General features: G+C 36.4%; 3 protein-coding genes across 3 annotated transcripts; 2 read left to right on the top strand and 1 right to left on the bottom strand.

Annotated features, from left to right (window-relative positions):
* Nucleotides 1-656: 656 nt before the first annotated feature.
* Nucleotides 657-1,547, top strand: LOC131611049 (uncharacterized). The gene has a single exon (XM_058883176.1). It carries the CDS (start codon nt 657-659, stop codon nt 1,545-1,547), a length of 891 nt encoding a protein of 296 aa, XP_058739159.1.
* A 273-nt stretch (nt 1,548-1,820) lies between these two features.
* On the top strand, nt 1,821-3,025 carry LOC131611048 (uncharacterized). Its single transcript, XM_058883175.1, has 2 exons — nt 1,821-1,911; nt 2,460-3,025. Exons 1-2 carry the CDS (start codon nt 1,821-1,823, stop codon nt 3,023-3,025), a joined length of 657 nt encoding a protein of 218 aa, XP_058739158.1.
* A 4,704-nt stretch (nt 3,026-7,729) lies between these two features.
* LOC131611047 (uncharacterized) lies at nt 7,730-8,701 on the bottom strand. Its single transcript, XM_058883173.1, has 2 exons — nt 8,649-8,701; nt 7,730-8,402 (listed from the first exon to the last, which is right to left on the bottom strand). The coding sequence occupies exons 1-2, from the start codon at nt 8,699-8,701 to the stop codon at nt 7,730-7,732; spliced, it is 726 nt and encodes a 241-aa protein (XP_058739156.1).
* Between the last annotated feature and the right edge of the window lie 12,537 nt (nt 8,702-21,238).

Here is a 21,238-nt window from a genome sequence, read left to right as displayed (position 1 = left end):
ACCTTCAATACTTGAATAGTTGATATTTAATTGAAGAAGTGTGAAATGTATGATACGGAATTAAAATAATAAAATAATCCATGATTAACGGTTTTAATTTAAATTTGAAAAATTGGATTTGAATATTTTTCTTTGTTTGAATATAATTTAAGTTTTTAAGCTCTCCCGCCAACTAAAATCAGGTATAAAAGGAAGGGAGGAGTTCAAAAAAGGAATGGTGAAAAATCTTTAAAAGATGACAATAGGGAAAGGGGAATTTTGGTGAAAAAAGGAGTGGACTCGGATAGTATGGTAAAGAGTATTAATGAAGATATGAAGACTTTCTATGGCCATCATAGTGAAGAGTCGGACATTTGTAGAAATAACAAGAGACATTGGGAGTTTTTGGAGAGTAATCTTGGAGGAAAATTCTTATCGGCAATTGTTGCTTTGGGTGTGGTGGATGCGGAGGGAAGAAGCAAATTAGAGGATAGATTAGATTTTTTGGAGAATGGAGGAAAGACGGGTAGGAGGGAGAAGAACATTTGTTTCTAATGATTTTAGGCTCTTTGAATATTAGAGGGGGCGTCAACGTGCTAAAAAGAAGGAGGATAGATGCGTTGATCAAAAAGGGAAAGGCAGATATTTTTTTGATTCAAGAGACTAAAATTACTTCTATGAAAGAGGAGGTGGCGAGGAGTTTTTGGACCTCATCGGAGACTGGGTATTCCTTTTCCAATTCTTTAGGAATGTCAGGACGTTTGTTGGTTTTGTGGAATGAGGGTAAGGTGGAGGTTATGAATAGTTTTAAAGGAGAAGGCTTTTTGGGAATTAAGGTGTTATGGAAGGGTAATTTCTATTATGTTGTGAATGTGTATTCGTCTTGCGAGTTGGCGAAGAAGAGATCGATGTGGCATGAGTTATTAAAGATGAAGGATTCCTTTGTTGATGGTGAATGGATTATAGGAGGGGACTTTAATGCGATTAAAAATAGGAGGGAGAGGAAAGGGAGATCGGGAGGGGTGAATAATATCGAAGTTGACTTATTTGCGGATTTCATTAACAAAAGTCTTTTGGTGGATGTTCCTTGTAAGGGGGAAAAGTTCTCGTGGTATAGTGGTGATGGGAAATCGATGAGTAGAATTGATTGGTTCCTTGTGGCGGATACGGTTGTGAATAGATGGGGGGTGATTGGTCAATTGATTGGCGAAAGGGACATTTCCGATCATTGTCCGATATGGCTTGTGGTGGAAAACATGAATTGGGGTCCGAAACCATTTAGATTCAATAACCAATGGTTTTCTTTCGATTCTTTTTTGCAGTTTGTGGAGAAAGAGTGGAGGAATATGAAAGTGAATGATAGAGGAGATTTTGTCCTTAAAGAAAATCTTAGGCTTTTAAAAGACAAGTTGAGGGTGTGGAATAAGGAGGTCTTTGGTAGGTTCGATTTGGAGGAGGAGGAAGGAGTTCGTGATTTGAATATGGCCGACTGTTGTTTGGAGGAGGATTCCGATGATTTTCTTGTTGATAATTTAGAAAAAAGAAAGGAAGCGTCTAGTAGGATATGAAGGAACTTGAGAATTAAAGAAAGTATGCTTCTTCAAAAAGCTAGGTTGCAATGGGTTAAGGAGGGCGATGCTAATAGCGGGTTTTTCCACAAGGTCATGAAAGAAAAAAGAAGTTTTAATCACTTAGGCCCTATTGCTACGGATAGGGGAATGGTGGGTTCGGTGGAAGACGTGAGGGAGGCGGTGTTCAATCATTTTCAAGAAAAATTTGGTGAAACAAAAGTTAATAGACCGTAATTGGAGGGTGTTGAATTTAAGAGTATAAGTGAGGAGATGGCGGAAAAACTCGAAAAACCTTTTCTTGATGATGAAATAAAGGAAGCGGTGTGGAGTTGTGTGGGTGACAAATGTCCGGGACCGGATGGTTATTCGTTTCTTTTTATTAAGAAGTGTTGGGATTTCATTTAAGAAGATTTTGTTCGCTTTTTCAAGTTCTTTTATTCCGGCAATGTTTTATCCAAGGTTATTTCTTTTTCTTTCTTGTCTTTGATTCCTAAGAATAATAATTCGTTATCCTTGGACGAGTATAGACCAATTTGCTTGGTGGGTTGCATGCACAAAGTAGTGGCTTAACTCTTGGCGGGGAGGTTAAAGTGTGTTCTTGATAGTATTATTTCGCCTTGTCAAAGCGCTTTTGTCCCCGGTAAACAATTGTTGGACAGAGTTTTAGTGGCTAATGAAGTGGTGGATTATGCTAGGAAGGAAAGGAAAGTTGTTTGATGTTTAAAGTCGACTTTGAGAAAGTGTATGATAATGTTAGTTGGAGTTTTTTTGAGGTATTTGATGAAGAGAGTGGGTTTTGACACTAGATGGATGGGGTGGATGGAGATGTTGGTTTTCAAAAGTAGTTCGATGTGCATAAAGGGTTGAGACAAGGTGATCCTCTTTCACCTTTTCTTTTTGTTTTGGTAGCAGAAGGCCTATCGGGGTTGGTGAGGAAATCTATAGAAATTGGGGAATTTGAGAGTTTTTGCATAAAGAGCTCTTGTTGGGTGGACATTCTTCAATTTGCGGACGACACTTTATTGATGGGGGAAGGGACGTGGAAGCATGTCAAGGCCATTAAAGGGGTGCTAAGAGCGTTTGAGATTGTGTCGGGTCTTGGTATTAACTATCATAAAAGAAAATTAATTGGTATTAATACTAAGAATTCTTTTATGGAAGCCGCAACTCTTTTTCTATCTTGCAAAGTGGAGGAAAGTAATTTTTATTTTCTTGGTATTCCCATTGGTTTCGATCCAAGGAAGGAATCGACATGGAAGCCTTTAGTGTTGAAGTTAAAGAAGCGTTTAGGGAGTTGGAAAAACCGTTTTCTTAACTTGGGAGGTATAGTTACGCTTTTGAAGTTCATCCTCACATCGTTGACTATTTTCACCATGTCTTTTTACAAGATGCCCTTGAAAGTGGTGAAAGAAGTTAATAGGATTCAAAAGAATTTCTTATGGGGTGGTATGGAGGAAAGAAGAAAGATACATTAGGTTAGTGGGAAAAAAGTTACTTTTACGTTTGAAAAGGGGGTATCGAAGTAAAAAACATTGCGGTTTTAAATCATGCTCTTCTGACAAAGTGGAGATGGAGAATACTCCAAGGGCACGATTCTCTTTGACTAACGGTGTTGAAATCCCGGTATGGCGATTTATCTTCCTTGGTGTACGGTACGTTTAGCTCAAAATCTCATCTTTTATCATCTCTTTCTTCTTTATGGTGGAGGGACCTTTTGAAAGTTGGAAGGAGTGTTTTGAGTGATCCTATTGTCGAAGGATGTAAATTTGTTGTGCGTAATGGGTATAACACTCCTTTTTGGGAAGCAAATTGGTTGGGAGGAATTATTTTGAAGGATGCTTTTCCGGATTTGTATGATGTTTCTAAATTAAAAGGGGTGTCGGTGGCGATTATGGGAGGGTGTTTTGAGAGGAGGTGGAGGTAGGGAGATTTTGGGATTTCCATGGCTATGGAGGCGGAAAGGGGTCTAGAGTCGGAAAAATCAAGGTTGAAGGAGGTGTTGTCCGAGTTTGGCGGAGTGGGGGAAGGGAGAGATGGTGTTTCTTGGAAGTTCAATTTCGAGGGGGTTTTTTGGGTGGCTTCTTGTTACTCTTTTTTGGTTATAGATATCATTCCGTATGGGCCACCAAGAGAGTTTGATGAGGCTTATGGGATGGTGTGGAAGGAGGAGGTGCCTTTTAAAATAAAGGCTTTTGGGTGGAGACTTCACCTTGATAGGATTCCGACTAAGGACCTTTTGGTGTATAGGGGTATATCTTTTCCTTTAGATAAATTAAAGTGTATTTTTTGTGGTTATGAAGTAGAGAATAGAAATCATTCTTTTTTTGGTTGTCGGGTGGTGAAGGATATTTGGAAAGCCATAGCTCTTTGGGTGGGTAAAGAGGGTGTTATGGAGGAAGGGTGTTTATCGAATTTTATGGATTGGCATTACTTTTTCTGGGAAAAAATCGTTAAAAATAGCAAGGTGGATGTGGTGTGGTTAGCTACTACTTGGACTTTATGGTTGGTTAGGAATGGCGTTTGCTTCCGGGAGGAAAATTGGAGTTTTAATGATACGGTTTGGAACATCAAGACCATGGTTTGGAAGTGGTCATTTTGCGGGAAAATTACGTACTCCAATTATTCGATTTATGAGTTCATTAAAGATCCGATTCTTTACCTCTCATAAGTTCAATTGGTTGTAATTTTCTCTTTTTTGTGCGGTTTTACCGTATTCGTGTAATCGGGTTGTAGAACCCTTAGTTCTCCCTATCAATATATCTTGCTTACACAAAAAAAAAAACTAAAATCAGGTATTTTGTCAACTTTTTTAGAAGTGGTGGAATATTTTCTTTTTATGTGGTAAGACTAGAAATAATAAGATTAAAAAGGACAATATTAGAGAGAGTGTTGGGGTAGCACCTATAATATACTTACGTGGTTTGACATCGTTAGCCTGAAATTTCTAACTAAGGGATTTGACAGAAAGATGATAACAATGTTCGAAAAAATAACTAAGTATGAAGAGATTAAGCCTTCGACACACTAGTCACGTTGATCGAAGGGTTCAACTAAGGTGTTAGTTTTGGTTTGGAGGAGTATCGGGAACAAATCCATAAGATTAGGATCACTCTCTCTTCAAAACATGTCTAGAATCTTCAAAAGAATTACGGAAAATGGTTAAGTTCAACACGTTCATCAGATGTCTAGAACTTAGCATATTTTTTAAGTCTAAGAGTCAGTTAAGAAAAAGATGTCTAGACAACGCTAGAGAAGTTAATCAAAGACAATTAAAAGCGGTTAGGAAGTTCAAAGGTAGTTACCAACATGACGAATTGTTTGTAGTAGTTTTCAACTAGTAATGACGCGTGGAACCAAACCACGAGTCTGAAGCACGCGTAAGGGGATATGTGTCGATTGCTGAGGAAATAATCGATGTCGACTGTTATCATTAGAGAGTTCCATAAGTGAGAGTTAGCGAGCAGCGTGATAACAGAATGGACGTAACTTTTGATTTGTAAGTCCAAATGACTCCGCGTTTGAAGCGTTGGAAAGCTAACGCAGTTTACCATCAAATGGAGTTAGTTTCGAGGGTAGAATGTGTCATGATAACATGAATAATTAATGAGATTTATGCGGATTTCTTGTTGTTATATTGTGATGATGTTATGAAGTTGAGAATGTTAATTATAATTGGTTTACAATGTAAATGTTGAATATCGATGATGTTGTTATACTGGTATGGCTATAATAATATATGTCTCGATAATGAATTATTGTGTAGGAATAATTATGGTGATTGTTAAAGATATAGCATATTTAATTGTACATATGTTATGTTTATGTTGATTATGTTTTTGGTGCTATACACGGTCAGAAGAGGGCCCGATATATATGTATTGTTGTTGCATAATTGAGAGTCCATGTATTCACATTGTTTGAATTTCGGTTCTATATAATTTAGAGAATAATATGTTTTAAGAAAAATTTAAAAAACTAAAAATAAAATTTGAGATATTTAAGAAGCCAATAAATATATTTTACCCGAATTTTATAAAGCTAATCAGTAATTTAAATTACTAAATATCAATGTGTTGCTTGAATGATGGAAAGAGACACCTTATATAAGAAATATGACAAGGGGTACCGAGTTCAAACACTCTACTAACATTAATATACAGGCAATTAGTTAACATCTTCCTATTAAAAAACTCACCAAGCAAATTGAGTAACTAGTTTGTTGAATTCGGTCAACAAAAAAAAACTAGTTTGTTGAACACAACTTAAATACTTATTAATTTGAAAGACGCCATTAAAAGAATGTGAAGCAAGAAATTCAATATATAATAAAGAGTAATGCTATTCTTACAAACCCAATACTTACACTAATACTTATACCAAACAGTGTTTACCGTATTTATACGATGAACAGTGTTTTTTAAAATAAAATAATATTTTTTATTTTTTATTTTTAAAATTACGGACGACACTGTTCATGTACGGACGTGCATTAACCAACTTCATTATCGCATTAACCAAGTTCGATGACTGCTAAAAATTATTTTTAATATCTGGATATTGCATTAACCAACTTCATTACTGCATTAACCAAGTTTTTACACTGCATTAACCAAGTTTGGTGACTGCTAAAAATTATTTTTAATACCTGGATGTTGCATTAACCAACTTCATTACTGTATTAACCAAATTTTTACACTGCATTAACCAAATTTGGTGACTGCTAAAAATTATTTTTAATACCAGGATATAGCATTAACCAACTTCACTACTGCATTAACCAAGTTTTTACACTGCATTAACCAAGTTTGAGTAATGCTATTCTTACACCCATGAGTAGTACCTTACAGTAGTCATCAAACTTGGTTAATGCAATGTAAAAACTTGGTTAATGCAGTAATGAAGTTGGTTAATGCAATATCCAGGTATTAAAAAATTATTTTTAGCACTCATCAAACTTGGTTAATGCAATATAAAAACTTGGTTAATGCAATCATGAAGTTGGTTAATGCACGTCCGTATATGAACACTGTCGTTCTTAATTTTTAAAATAAAAATAAAAATTGTTATTTTATTTTAAAAAATATTGTTCACCGTATAAATACGGTGAACAATGTTTGATGTATGTATTGGTGTAAGTGTTGAGTGTAAGAATAGCGTTAGTCATATAATAAATAATATGTAAGGTGTGACATTCATTCATGCAGCAAGTTAGGCCTAAGAGAAAAACGTGCTAGTATTGTACTTTAGCTAGTTTATGGATGACTCAACAAGACTCCAGCCACATATATGTATATTTTTTTGTTTTATGCAAATAAATGCAAATAGGTTTATAATGATACAGATACACACCTCCTTATTATAAGGAACTTCTTACTTGAATACTATTCAATACTTGTTTTTCTATTGAATATTCAATACTTATTTTTCTATTGAAAGCAAGACTTTAACTCATAGTTACTACTAACAAACCTCATCTTTAATGCACATGACAATTCTCACATGATTTCTTTGTGCTAGAAAGATGCAGCAATGGCCAGCCACATAAGAGTTAGTTGATGAGCAGGAAAAAGACATTATTATTAATTGTTATTGTTTTCTGTCTGCACAACACTGAGATCTGCATAAATTCAAAACGTAGTTTCTGTTCTGCATAAGATTCCTTCCTACCTTCAAGCAGTTTTCATTATTAATTTTCTGGGGGTGTCGGCAATTAACCATCTCTGATGATGGCCACCTTTCAATATTCAATTTTTGAGATTTAATTGACGGTGTGCGAAATATATTGCGTAAACTATATTAAAGAATAAATATTTTTTAAGAAAGATTTCACATCGACCAATAAATAACCGAATTTTAATTTATATATATATACTATCTACTCTATCTATTAAACTAATAACCAATAACTAATAGAAAAACTTTCTAGGGATCACACATTTTCAATTCCTAGCAATTGAACAAACCCAAAACTCTAATTTGACTCGATGGATAATGTAATTTAATCAAAACATGCGATGAACTTTGAAAAAAAAACCTTTTTTTTTTAAAATAAGCAATTGATTACGAAATCGCACTAGGGGTGCAACCCAATCCAACAAATTACAAATTCGGAAAGCAAATAAGCGGTAACTTGTACCACTCGTAAAAGGAAGAGAAAGAAGAGTTCAAATGTAATCTAGCTAGCCAACTCCATGAAAAAAACATAAGGATGCTTGATCGAAAACAATGGAATTACGCATAATCCAAACGCTCCAAATCAAAGCCATCCAAATCGAATTAATCTTCACCTTAACGGCAACCCCCTTCATCTTCTCCTGGATAGCGTCAAACTCTAAGAACTCTTCAAAGGAAAAAAGAACATCTTCCCCTAACCACCCATAGATCTTCTCCCACACCTTCAAGGAAACATTGCAAGAAAAGAAAGTATGATACAACGACTTCGGTTCGTTCCCACAAAAAACACACGACGGACAAGAGATATTTTCCACTCCTCTATAGATCAAAGCATCAATAGTAGGGATCCTTGATGTAAAGAATCTCCACACGAAGATTTGAATCCTAAACGGGAGCGACAAATTCCACATAATTTTCAGCCTTCTTAACACTTGGGGCTGCCAAGCGCTACTTTTCCGGGCAGCAGTCAAACACGCTGTTGAGGCCACCGTAAACAGCCCGGATAGATTCGAAAGCCACTCGAAACTGTCCTCAGCACTACTGCTAAACCGAACAGCAGCCAGCAGCAAGAGGAGCCACTGCCACTGTGCACCGAGCACAGCACTGGATGCGACTAAAAGTGTCGTGTCCTCCGATCCAAAGATGACAGCCGGACTCCAAACAGCACCGCCTTCCAACCTGTTAACAGCATCAGAAACAGAGGCAAGAATATTTGATGAAACCGAGAACAGTTCCGGGAATAAGCCTTGGAAAGATTGGTCCCCCCACCACTTACTAGACCAAAATAAACATTCTTTCTGTTGTCCATAATGCAACGAATATGACTCGAGAAGCCGTCGTCACCTAGCTCCGACTTGATATCATTAGCTAGGACATCCCTCCACCACTTAGAGTCTTTAGATTTGCTTCCTCCTTCGACATAACCTTGCACCTTCAACTTCGGAACAACGTATCTCGCCTCCAAAAACTTGCGTCATATGGCATTATCATCCGTAAGAATTCTCCACTTCCATTTAAAAAGAAGAGCCTTGTTAATTTCACCCACATCTCTCTATTGACCCAGTTTTACCTTTAATGGATCCAATGCAACCCTCACATCTTATTCCATAAAACTTCTATCCCTCAAATCGTCCTCCCTAAGCCCTTAATTTTGTCGTCCCCTCTTCAACCCATCTCTGAACCTATCTCTGATAATCCTAAACCTAAAAAATCGTTTGCAGATGGTCTGAAAAATGTTTGCGATATTCCAACTAGCCAATTCCTGGTCCCATGTGTGAATAGGTGCCAAATTGTCTATCTCAATTCCAAAAAAAGAAAACCAAATAGGGCTTTATTCATGTAAACACAACCTTCATGGAAGAATACTAATTTGGCCAAAGGGATCATCTCTGTTAACTGTGGTTCAAGTCAAAGAGAAGATTTTAACTCTGTGGAGTTCAACCGAGAAATGGGGCATCACATCCCTTGGTAAGTTTTTTTCGAATTCTCTTTCTCTTGTTTAGAAGATGTAAGGAGTATCAGATCGATGACTTCATGGAATTTGAACCCTAGAATTTTGAAGCTCTTCTCGTGGTCAAGGGATTTCATTCCCAACAATGTTAACCATACCTCTGACCAAGTTTGGGTAAGAATACATGGCCTTTCTCAAGAATATTCGAGACCCAAAATCAATTTTGCGGTTGCCAGTAGTTCAGTTTCTCTTATTTGTATTGACTCTACTTCTAACAGACCTCCCATTTATCGGTCTTTTGGGCATTTCGTGAGGGTATTGATAGATATAGAATGATGAATGAAATCAGAGACAAAATAATGTGGAGAGAGTGGGATACGTATTCTTTGTTGATATAGAGTACGAGAAAATTCCGGATTTTGTCAATACTGCAAAGCTCTTGGTCACTCTAATTTGAATTTTAGGAGAAGAACTACTAGAGTGGAAAAAGAGTTGAGAAAAAGGAAGGGAAGGAAAATTAGATGGTGAATTCTAAGAAAAAAGCGGTTGAATCGGCTCACATCTTAGTAGAAGGCTGCAATGGGGAGAAGGGAATTTGGATTAGGGAGAAGGATGATGGCATATGGCCACAAATTCCTCTTGAGGTCCAGAAGGAGAAAGAATCAACTAACAATAGTTAAGAAAGTTATTTGAACAACATTATGAAGGATTCAGAAAATATAAGTTCAGAAGATTCAAAATTAATTTGTAGATGCCACCCAAATTATTTCTTCAGAAGATACAATTGAAGTGACCAAAAACACTGAGTTTCTTAAGAAATCATAGGCAAACATGGCTGATGAAAAAGAAATTATCACAGAAGAGGAGCCTTCTAAAAATGATATAGACACTTTTCAACCTGTGGTTTCAAAGTCAAAGGTCAAGAAAAAAAGGAAGAAAGTTAAATCAAAAGAGGAAGCAAGCACCAAGATCAAAGCTGGTTCCATTAAGCCTTCCTCATGAAGTGGTTATTCTGGAATTTGAGGGGTTTGGCTAATGCCCCTACGAAATTGGATCTCAAAACAACATGAACAAATTGGAGCCCCTGCGTTTGGTGGTAGAACCCTAGATAAAACAAGTAAATTTCCCTATGGTTTTTTAGGACAGAATTGGTTATAAACTTTTTGCGGTTAATAACAGGAACAAGTTGGAGCCTAATATTGGGTGTATGTGTAAGAAAGAATTAGATCCTTAGGTTATTTCTGCTAATGAACAATTTTTATCTTTTTCAATTGTGATAGAAAATCTTAGAGTATGCATAATTGCCGACGCCTCAACTTGCTATTTAAAAAGACAAAATCTTTGGAATGAGCTTTCTATCGAGCTTGACCAATCCCCTTGGTATCTAGTTGGTGATTTTAACTCATTCTTGGGGGCGCATGAGCACCGGGGCATTCGTAACTCTTAGACCACTCCCGATGGATTTTAAGGAATGGCATGATCTTAATTTCTTGGCTGATTTCACATTTAAGTTCTAGTTTCACTTGGTACAATGGCAAGGAAGGTATTAACTCTGTCGAAAGGAAGTTGGACAGAGCTTTTGGCAACAGTTATTGGGTTCAAGCTTATCACACAATGTATACCACCCACCTTACTAGAGTCTGGTCCGATCATCATCTGATTTTGGTTCAAACGAAGTTTTGTACAGTTAGTAAGGCTTCTCAATTTAGGTTTAAGTAAATGTGGACTCAGCACGACGATTGCAGAAGGTTAATTGTGGAGGGTTGGAAAACTTTTGTGGTAGGTTGCCCCATGTTTATATTTAGCAAAAAACTTCAGATTCTAAATAATAGATTAAATCTTTGGAACAAAAAAACCTTTGGGAACATTCATGAATTGGTGAACCTTAGATTGGCAAAACTGGACAATATTCCAGACCGAATCAACTCTGAGGGTCCCTCTGCTGGATTTGAAAAACATTAAACTATGCAGGAGAATTTTTGGGCTGAAAAGGCTATATTACAGTGGCACATTTCTGACAATAGGTACACACAATATTTTCACCAGATGGCTAAATTGAAGAGATCAAGGAATTTTATCACTTCCCTTCATTAAGGAAGTTCCCTTATCACTGATAAAGCGGAGATGGCTTCGTTGGCAGTAAACTATTTCACTAACCTTTTCTAATTTACAGGTACTCCCCAAGACTTCTCCATTGTGGAAGATATTATACCCTGCCTGGTGGATTCTTCGATGAATGATATTGATCCGCTGTCGCGCGCGGATCAAAAACGAGTATTTTGTAAAACGTAGTACAGCGACAATTGACTCGAATATCGTCTCAAGGATTCTTGTTTAGTATCAACTAATCAAAATCGATGGGGGGTTTGGTTCAGGTTCGATTTATAAAAAAAATGATTATCAAAAGCAATTATTGAAATAAGTTGTTTTGAAAAAGTGATTATAAAATAAGCCAATCTACCGATTCAGTTCCTACCAATCATCGATTACTGTAACTTCACTATCCTAAGCGGATTCTAATCCTATTTGGATGCAAACTCAATGACAAGCGCGGTGAGGTTTGCGAGATGTGCGATCCTAATGTCCGAATTAAGCAAACGGAATAAATTATCATGAATTAAGCAAACACGATCGATCAGACACGGTACGAATTAAGCAAACATAACGTGTCTATGTTAGGATCATACAATCAACCAAATTGAATCAATATATTTCATACAATTGAATTAAGCATACAAGAATACAAAATATCATTGAAAGGAATAGAAATTAAATTGTAAAGTTATAGTAATCTCGTAGTATTAGAACCTGAACACGGTAGATCGACTCAGACGGATTAGTTCTCCATGAAATCGTACAGAACTCAGAGTATTTTTTTGTGAATAGTGTAAATTGAAAAAGTAGTTGTACGGCCAGACCTAGACTAAAGAGAAGACAAAAGGAAATTTGGGTCATAATAACCCAACTGGGTCAAAAACATCCAGAACCCGGCCCACAATTGACCAAAACTAAAAGAAACTAAGGCTGCAACTTAAAACGAAATTCTGGGAAATATAGGCTCCGAATCTGACTTTGACTCCAACATAAAAGTTGTAGCTCTCTTTCTTAGCTTTCCGGCAATTATTAAAACGCCTCAATCGGACTCCCGAAACTCCAGTTATGATCGTTTCCGTGCATACTGCTAATGCTGAAAAATTAATACGAAAAACAAATAAGTGCAAAAATAAAATAAAATATAAAAACATTATAAAATACAAAAATAAGACAAGCAAACCATGGAAATGTATAAGTACAAACATGAAAGGACGTGCATAAAAATGCACTGATCAAATTCCCCCACACTTGAACTTTTGCACTCCGAGCAAAATGAACAACAAAACAAAGAAAACACAAATACATCATTAGTTACTCATCCTAGGCTATAAATCTTCTTCGGATAAGTTTGCATTGATAGGTACTAATATTGCACACTAAGGACATCCTAAGAACACTAACCACAGTTATGCAGACATAAGCCTCCTAAATACACAAACCAATTCAAATCATATTATTATACCATAGCCTAACTTACTCATCCTTTTTGCTCTTTTTCATTCAGGCGCAATCACATTAAGGTCGTTATCACCACACACTTATAGCAAGACGACCGGTTAGTGACTCTGATCCTTTTCTGCACGGGGTTCTGGTACTTACATGGCATAACCCTTTGCTTACTCAGTTTTAGTTGCGGGGATCGGACCGTGATCCGCCTTACCAAGTTCAGCACCAGAAACCACTGAACCAACTAACAAAAAGTCTTAATTTTAACTTTTTTTTGAAGGTTCCGCAACCGTTGGGTTAAGTGATCGGGTGAAGGTCACCAAACTTAGAAGGCGCATTACCTTTTTCTTCTTTTTTTTTCCTTTTTTTTTTTTCTTTTTGGAACATTCACTTATATTCATCGGCTTCCCTGCGTAAAGTGTGTGAGAGATGGTGTCGACTGCTGAAATAAACTACTCAAGAGCTTTCAGAGAATGAGAATTTAAGGCTAAAACATAATAAAAAATTCAAATCAATTTCCATATGCAGGAGACTTACGGTGTTAAAACGATACCAATCTTGTGAATTTTTCCCAAGTCTCCGCAAACTCGACTCAAATTAATCTATAGTCTAAAACTTTCAACAAAAATGCAATTTTTTTTGAATGAAAACAAAACAAAGAACAAAAAGAAATAAAATAAATGATTCCCTCCCCCACACTTAAAATATGCATTGTCCTCAATGAAAGAAACAAACATAAAATAAAAGAGAGGAGAGAGAGAAAAGAACACACCCGAGTAGTCAAGGAGGATAGGTGATCACATAAGAAGCCTTTCCCAAAGAGATATCTTCTACATTTTCTTCTTTCAAAGTGGGGCTTTCATGGAGTAGCTTTGGGTAATGTCCATTGAACTTGAAATTTTTATTAGTGCCTTCGCCTTTTATTCCAGGATCAAAGAAGAATCTTCGATAAATAAAAGTGTTGAATGGGCACGTGATCTTCTTTTCCACAACATCAAAGATCAAAAGATTGAGGGGCTGCCCCACTACTTTTGTTTCATCTTCCCCTTCACTTGAGACCCTATGCAAAATCATAGATGGGCTAATATGAGAAAATTCAGTCAAAGTCCACCTAATCACCTTCTTATGCTTCTTCAAAACCTGCAATAGCTTATTTTCTTGATCAAAATCATGGTTAGAAGAAATTATAATCGGGAGTTTTTCATTACTCTCTAAATAAGCGTATTTCAAATTTTCAGGAAGTTGCTTCAGCTCGGGGGAAGGTGGCTGCTCAATGGAAGGAGTGCTTGGGGCAGCCGGGATGTCAAGAGTATCAGCTGCATGAACATCTTCGTCAATAAGAACTTCACCTATAGTAAATATGTTACCCTTCAAGGCAGCATCAATCTCAGCACATACAACACAAATGTTAGTGTCAGTACAATCAAAACACGAGTAAACATCATCAAAATATGACAGTGATGGAAAATCATCTGCAAACAAATCAGTACAAGTATCAACAACATTTTCAGAAAGAAACTCTATTGGAAAAACAGAATGCTCTTCCAAGTGTTGTTGGTTTGATCCTTGAGCTTGCTGCATGGCATTCATCAAAGTGGCAAGATTTCCAATCTGTGTTTGCAAAGTCTGAAGAGTATAATCTATTTGCTGTTGATACTGAAGATTATTTACATCCATTTGTTTGACAATATCCTCTAGTGAAGGTTCGAAAGATGCAAAAGTGGTAACTTGGGGAGGGAAGAATCTTTCTAAGAACACTTTTTTGAGATCATTCCAGCTTGTAACATAGTTCGGCTCAAGGTAGTATAACCAATCTTTTGCAGCACCTTGAAGTGAGAACGGGAAGAATCTCAGCTTGATATGGTCTTCTGTTATTCCTTTAGGTCTCAATAATGTAGAACAAACAATCTGGAATTCCTTTAGATGCTTATGTGGATCCTCACCTGCAAGACCACTAAACCTTGGCAACAAGTGTATTAAACCAGATTTCAATTCAAAGGGAACAACAACATCAGCATATTCAATATATAAACCATTATAATTAACATCAAGCGCAGCTAGCTGCCTTAGTGTTCTTTGATCAACCATGTTATCAAAATCAAGTTCAGAATAAAAATCAATTAAGCAATGCAGCAACAAATGCGAAACTGCCAACAATGTCCTATAACAGCCATAAACAAATAGAATGAAGGAACACGACTAAAATAAGTTCATAAAAATATAAAAACACAAAATTTAATCTAATTAGATGAAATAAGAATTTTGAGAATTTTTTTGGGTTTTTTCGACTCTATGAAAACAGTACAAAATTCATTAAAAATAGAAAAACGATGAATTTGGCAATTTTGGCTCGAATTCCCTTACTCTTCTAGAGTAAGGGAGTATTGATCGCACGATTTTTTTTCTCCCAGTAGGCAAAAACGTTTTACAATCGAACACAATTTTTCCAAAAACCGATTTTTCGATTCTAAACGCGAATTGGCCAAAACCGTGAGAAAAATACGGCCTAAACGCGAGAACACTAAACCTATGACTCTAAAAACGATTAATAATAACAAGAATCCCCGGCAACGGCGCCAATTTGATCCGCTGTCGCGCGCGGATCAAAAACGAGTATTTTGTAAAACGTAGTACAGCGACAATTGACTCGAATATCGTCTCAAGGATTCTTGTTTAGTATCAACTAATCAAAATCGATGGGGGGTTTGGTTCAGGTTCGATTTATAAAAAAAATGATTATCAAAAGCAATTATTGAAATAAGTTGTTTTGAAAAAGTGATTATAAAATAAGCCAATCTACTGATTCAGTTCCTACCAATCATCGATTAGTATAACTTCACTATCCTAAGCGGATTCTAATCCTATTTGGATGCAAACTCAATGACAAGCGCGGTGAGGTTCGCGAGATGTGCGATCCTAATGTCCGAATTAAGCAAACGGAATAAATTATCATGAATTAAGCAAACACGATCGATCAGACACGGTACGAATTAAGCAAACATAACGCGTCTATGTTAGGATCATACAATCAACCAAATTGAATCAATATATTTCATACAATTGAATTAAGCATACAAGAATACAAAATATCATTGAAAGGAATAGAAATTAAATTGTAAAGTTATAGTAATCTCATAGTATTAGAACCTGAACACGGTAGATCGACTCAGACGGATTAGTTCTCCATGAAATCGTACAGAACTCAGAGTATTTTTTTGTGAATAGTGTAAATTGAAAAAGTAGCTATACGGCCAGACCTAGACTAAAGAGAAGACAAAAGGAAATTTGGGTCATAATAACCCAACTGGGTCAAAAACATCCAGAACCCGGCCCACAATTGACCAAAACTAAAACAAACTAAGGCTGCGACTTAAAACGAAATTCTGGGAAATATAGGCTCCGAATCTGACTTTGACTCCAACACAAAAGTCGTAGCTCTCTTTCTTAGCTTTCCGACAATTATTAAAACGCCTCAATCGGACTCCCGAAACTCCAGTTATGATCGTTTCCGTGCATACTGCTAATGCTGAAAAATTAATACGAAAAACAAATAAGTGCAAAAATAAAATAAAATATAAAAACATTATAAAATACAAAAATAAGACAAGCAAACCATGGAAATGTATAAGTACAAACATGAAAGGACGTGCATAAAAATGCACTGATCAAATTCCCCCACACTTGAACTTTTGAACTCCGAGCAAAATGAACAACAAAACAAAGAAAACACAAATACATCATTAGTTACTCATCCTAGGCTATAAATCTTCTTCGGATAAGTTTGCATCGATAGGTACTAATATTGCACACTAAGGACATCCTAAGAACACTAACCACAGTTATGTAGACATAAGCCTCCTAAATACACAATCCAATTCAAATCATATTATTATACCATAGCCTAACTTACTCATCCTTTTTGCTCTTTTTCATTCAGGCGCAATCACATTAAGCCCGTTATCACCACACACTTATAGCAAGACGACCGGTTAGTGACTCTGATCCTTTTCTGCACGGGGTTCTGGTACTTACATGGCATAACCCTTTGCTTACTCAGTTTTAGTTGCGGGGGATCGGACCGTGATCCGCCTTACCAAGTTCAGCACCAGAAACCACTGAACCAACTAACAAAGAGTCTTAATTTTAACTTTTTTTTGAAGGTTCCGCAACCGTTGGGTTAAGTGATCGGGTGAAGGTCACCAAACTTAGAAGGCGCATTACCTTTTTCTTCTTTTTTTTTTCCTTTTTTTTTCTTTTTGGAACATTCACTTATATTCATCGGCTTCCCTGCGTAAAGTGTGTGAGAGATGGTGCCGACTGCTGAAATAAACTACTCAAGAGCTTTCAGAGAATGAGAATTTAAGGCTAAAACATAATAAAACATTCAAATCAATTTCCATATGCAGGAGACTTACGGTGTTAAAACGATACCAATCTTGTGAATTTTTCCCAAGTCTCCGCAAACTCGACTCAAATTAATCTATAGTCTAAAACTTTCAACAAAAATGCAATTTTTTTTTGAATGAAAACAAAACAAAGAACAAAAAGAAATAAAATAAATGATTCCCTCCCCCACACTTAAAATATGCATTGTCCTCAATGAAAGAAACAAACATAAAATAAAAGAGAGGAGAGAGAGGAAAGAACACACCCGAGTAGTCAAGGAGGATAGGTGATCACATAAGAAGCCTTTCCCAAAGAGATATCTTCTACATTTTCTTCTTTCAAAGTGGGGCTTTCATGGAGTAGCTTTGGGTAATGTCCATTGAACTTGAAATTTTTATTAGTGCCTTCGCCTTTTATTCCAGGATCAAAGAAGAATCTTCGATAAATAAAAGTGTTGAATGGGCACGTGATCTTCTTTTCCACAACATCAAAGATCAAAAGATTGAGGGGCTGCCCCACTACTTTTGTTTCATCTTCCCCTTCACTTGAGACCCTATGCAAAATCATAGATGGGCTAATATGAGAAAATTCAGTCAAAGTCCACCTAATCACCTTCTTATGCTTCTTCAAAACCTGCAATAGCTTATTTTCTTGATCAAAATCATGGTTAGAAGAAATTATAATCGGGAGTTTTTCATTACTCTCTAAATAAGCGTATTTCAAATTTTCAGGAAGTTGCTTCAGCTCGGGGGAAGGTGGCTGCTCAATGGAAGGAGTGCTTGGGGCAGCCGGGATGTCAAGAGTATCAGCTGCATGAACATCTTCGTCAATAAGAACTTCACCTATAGTAAATATGTTACCCTTCAAGGCAGCATCAATCTCAGCACATACAACACAAATGTTAGTGTCAGTACAATCAAAACACGAGTAAACATCATCAAAATATGACAGTGATGGAAAATCATCTGCAAACAAATCAGTACAAGTATCAACAACATTTTCAGAAAGAAACTCTATTGGAAAAACAGAATGCTCTTCCAAGTGTTGTTAGTTTGATCCTTGAGCTTGCTGCATGGCATTCATCAAAGTGGCAAGATTTCCAATCTGTGTTTGCAAAGTCTGAAGAGTATAATCTATTTGCTGTTGATACTGAAGATTATTTACATCCATTTGTTTGACAATATCCTCTAGTGAAGGTTCGAAAGATGCAAAAGTGGTAACTTGGGGAGGGAAGAATCTTTCTAAGAACACTTTTTTGAGATCATTCCAGCTTGTAACATAGTTCGGCTCAAGGTAGTATAACCAATCTTTTGCAGCACCTTGAAGTGAGAACGGGAAGAATCTCAGCTTGATATGGTCTTCTGTTATTCCTTTAGGTCTCAATAATGTAGAACAAACAATCAGGAATTCCTTTAGATGCTTATGTGGATCCTCACCTGCAAGACCACTAAACCTTGGCAACAAGTGTATTAAACCAGATTTCAATTCAAAGGGAACAACAACATCAGCATATTCAATATATAAACCATTATAATTAACATCAAGCGCAGCTAGCTGCCTTAGTGTTCTTTGATCAACCATGTTATCAAAATCAAGTTCAGAATAAAAATCAATTAAGCAATGCAGCAACAAATGCGAAACTGCCAACAATGTCCTATAACAGCCATAAACAAATAGAATGAAGGAACACGACTAAAATAAGTTCATAAAAATATAAAAACACAAAATTTAATCTAATTAGATGAAATAAGAATTTTGAGAATTTTTTTGGGTTTTTTCGACTCTATGAAAACAGTACAAAATTCATTAAAAATAGAAAAACGATGAATTTGGCAATTTTGGCTCGAATTCCCTTACTCTTCTAGAGTAAGGGAGTATTGATCGCACGATTTTTTTTCTCCCAGTAGGCAAAAACGTTTTACAATCGAACACAATTTTTCCAAAAACCGATTTTTCGATTCTAAACGCGAATTGGCCAAAACCGTGAGAAAAATACGGCCTAAACGCGAGAACACTAAACCTATGACTCTAAAAACGATTAATAATAACAAGAATCCCCGGCAACGGCGCCAATTTGATCCGCTGTCGCGCGCGGATCAAAAACGAGTATTTTGTAAAACGTAGTACAGCGACAATTGACTCGAATATCGTCTCAAGGATTCTTGTTTAGTATCAACTAATCAAAATCGATGGGGGGTTTGGTTCAGGTTCGATTTATAAAAAAAATGATTATCAAAAGCAATTATTGAAATAAGTTGTTTTGAAAAAGTGATTATAAAATAAGTCAATCTACCGATTCAGTTCCTACCAATCATCGATTACTATAACTTCACTATCCTAAGCGGATTCTAATCCTATTTGGATGCAAACTCAATGACAAGCGCGGTGAGGTTCGCGAGATGTGCGATCCTAATGTCCGAATTAAGCAAACGGAATAAATTATCATGAATTAAGCAAACACGATCGATCAGACACGGTACGAATTAAGCAAACATAACGCGTCTATGTTAGGATCATACAATCAACCAAATTGAATCAATATATTTCATACAATTGAATTAAGCATACAAGAATACAAAATATCATCGAAAGGAATAGAAATTAAATTGTAAAGTTATAGTAATCTCATAGTATTAGAACCTGAACACGGTAGATCGACTCAGACGGATTAGTTCTCCATGAAATTGTACAGAACTCAGAGTATTTTTTTGTGAATAGTGTAAATTGAAAAAGTAGTTGTACGGCCAGACCTAGACTAAAGAGAAGACAAAAGGAAATTTGGGTCATAATAACCCAACTGGGTCAAAAACATCCAGAACCCGGTCCACAATTGACCAAAACTAAAACAAACTAAGGCTGCAACTTAAAACGAAATTCTGGGAAATATAGGCTCCGTATCTGACTTTGACTCCAACACAAAAGTCGTAGCTCTCTTTCTTAGCTTTCCGGCAATTATTAAAACGCCTTAATCGGACTCCCGAAACTCCAGTTATGATCGTTTCCGTGCATACTGCTAATGCTGAAAAATTAATACGAAAAACAAATAAGTGCAAAAATAAAATAAAATATAAAAACATTATAAAATACAAAAATAAGACAAGCAAACCATGGAAATGTATAAGTACAAACATGAAAGGACGTGCATAAAAATGCACTGATCAATATGCTCACAATGCTTCCTTCTATTGCTGAGATATCTAAAGCGGTTATGGGGGTGAATAAGGCTAGTTCTCTGAGCCCGAATAGTTTCAGTGGAGTTTTCTTTCACAATTATTGGAATATCATAAAAGTTGAGGTTTATAATGTTGTCACTCAATTATTTGGTTTGAGGTGGATGTTGCCGAATTATAACGCTTACACGGTAGTTCTTATCTCTAAATTTAAGGATGCACAATCGATATACATGTTCAGACCCATTACCCTATCTAATTTCAAGTCCAAAATTATTGCTAAAATCCTGGCGGATAGATTGGCAGCAATTATTCCTTTTCTGGTGTCGATTCCGCGGAGAGGTTTTATTCACGGGAGAAACATTCAAGATTGTACCTATCTAGCCTCCAAAGTGGTTAACGTGCTCGACAATAAGAATAAACACGAGAATCTCTCCTTGAAAGTGAATTTTGCAAAGGCATTTGATATTATTAGCTCGGAATATTTTATCATAGTGTTAGAAAATTTTGGATTCAGCCTAAATTTCTGTAAATTGATTGTAACTCTGCTTTCCTCGGCCACAATGTCCATTAATTTCAACGGAGTCCAGCAAGGTTTCTTTAATTGCTATAGGGGAGTGCCACGAGGGGATCCATTATCTCCTCTTCTTTTTTATCTTGCGGAGGATTTTCTTAGTAGGAGCATAGCGAACCTAGTTAATACTGAAAATCTGAAACGTATTACTTCTTTAAGAAACAATCTAGTTCCTTCACACACGTTCTACGAAGATGACACACTTATCTTATGTAGTAGGAAAAAGTTGAATATTTGTGCGTTGCAGAAGGTTTTTAGTGACTACTCCGCGGCTCCGGGTCAAAGTTTTAATTTGGGAAAATTTTGTATTTATGTTGGTTCTATTCAAAACTCGCAGCTAGACAACACCCTTGCCTCTACGGGATTCATGAAAGGTACTGTTCCATTCACTTAT

This window comes from Vicia villosa, linkage group LG6 (genome assembly GCF_029867415.1).
Source record: "Vicia villosa cultivar HV-30 ecotype Madison, WI linkage group LG6, Vvil1.0, whole genome shotgun sequence".
Lineage (NCBI taxonomy): Eukaryota > Viridiplantae > Streptophyta > Magnoliopsida > Fabales > Fabaceae > Vicia > Vicia villosa.
This window is presented reverse-complemented; position numbering and strand designations above follow the sequence as displayed.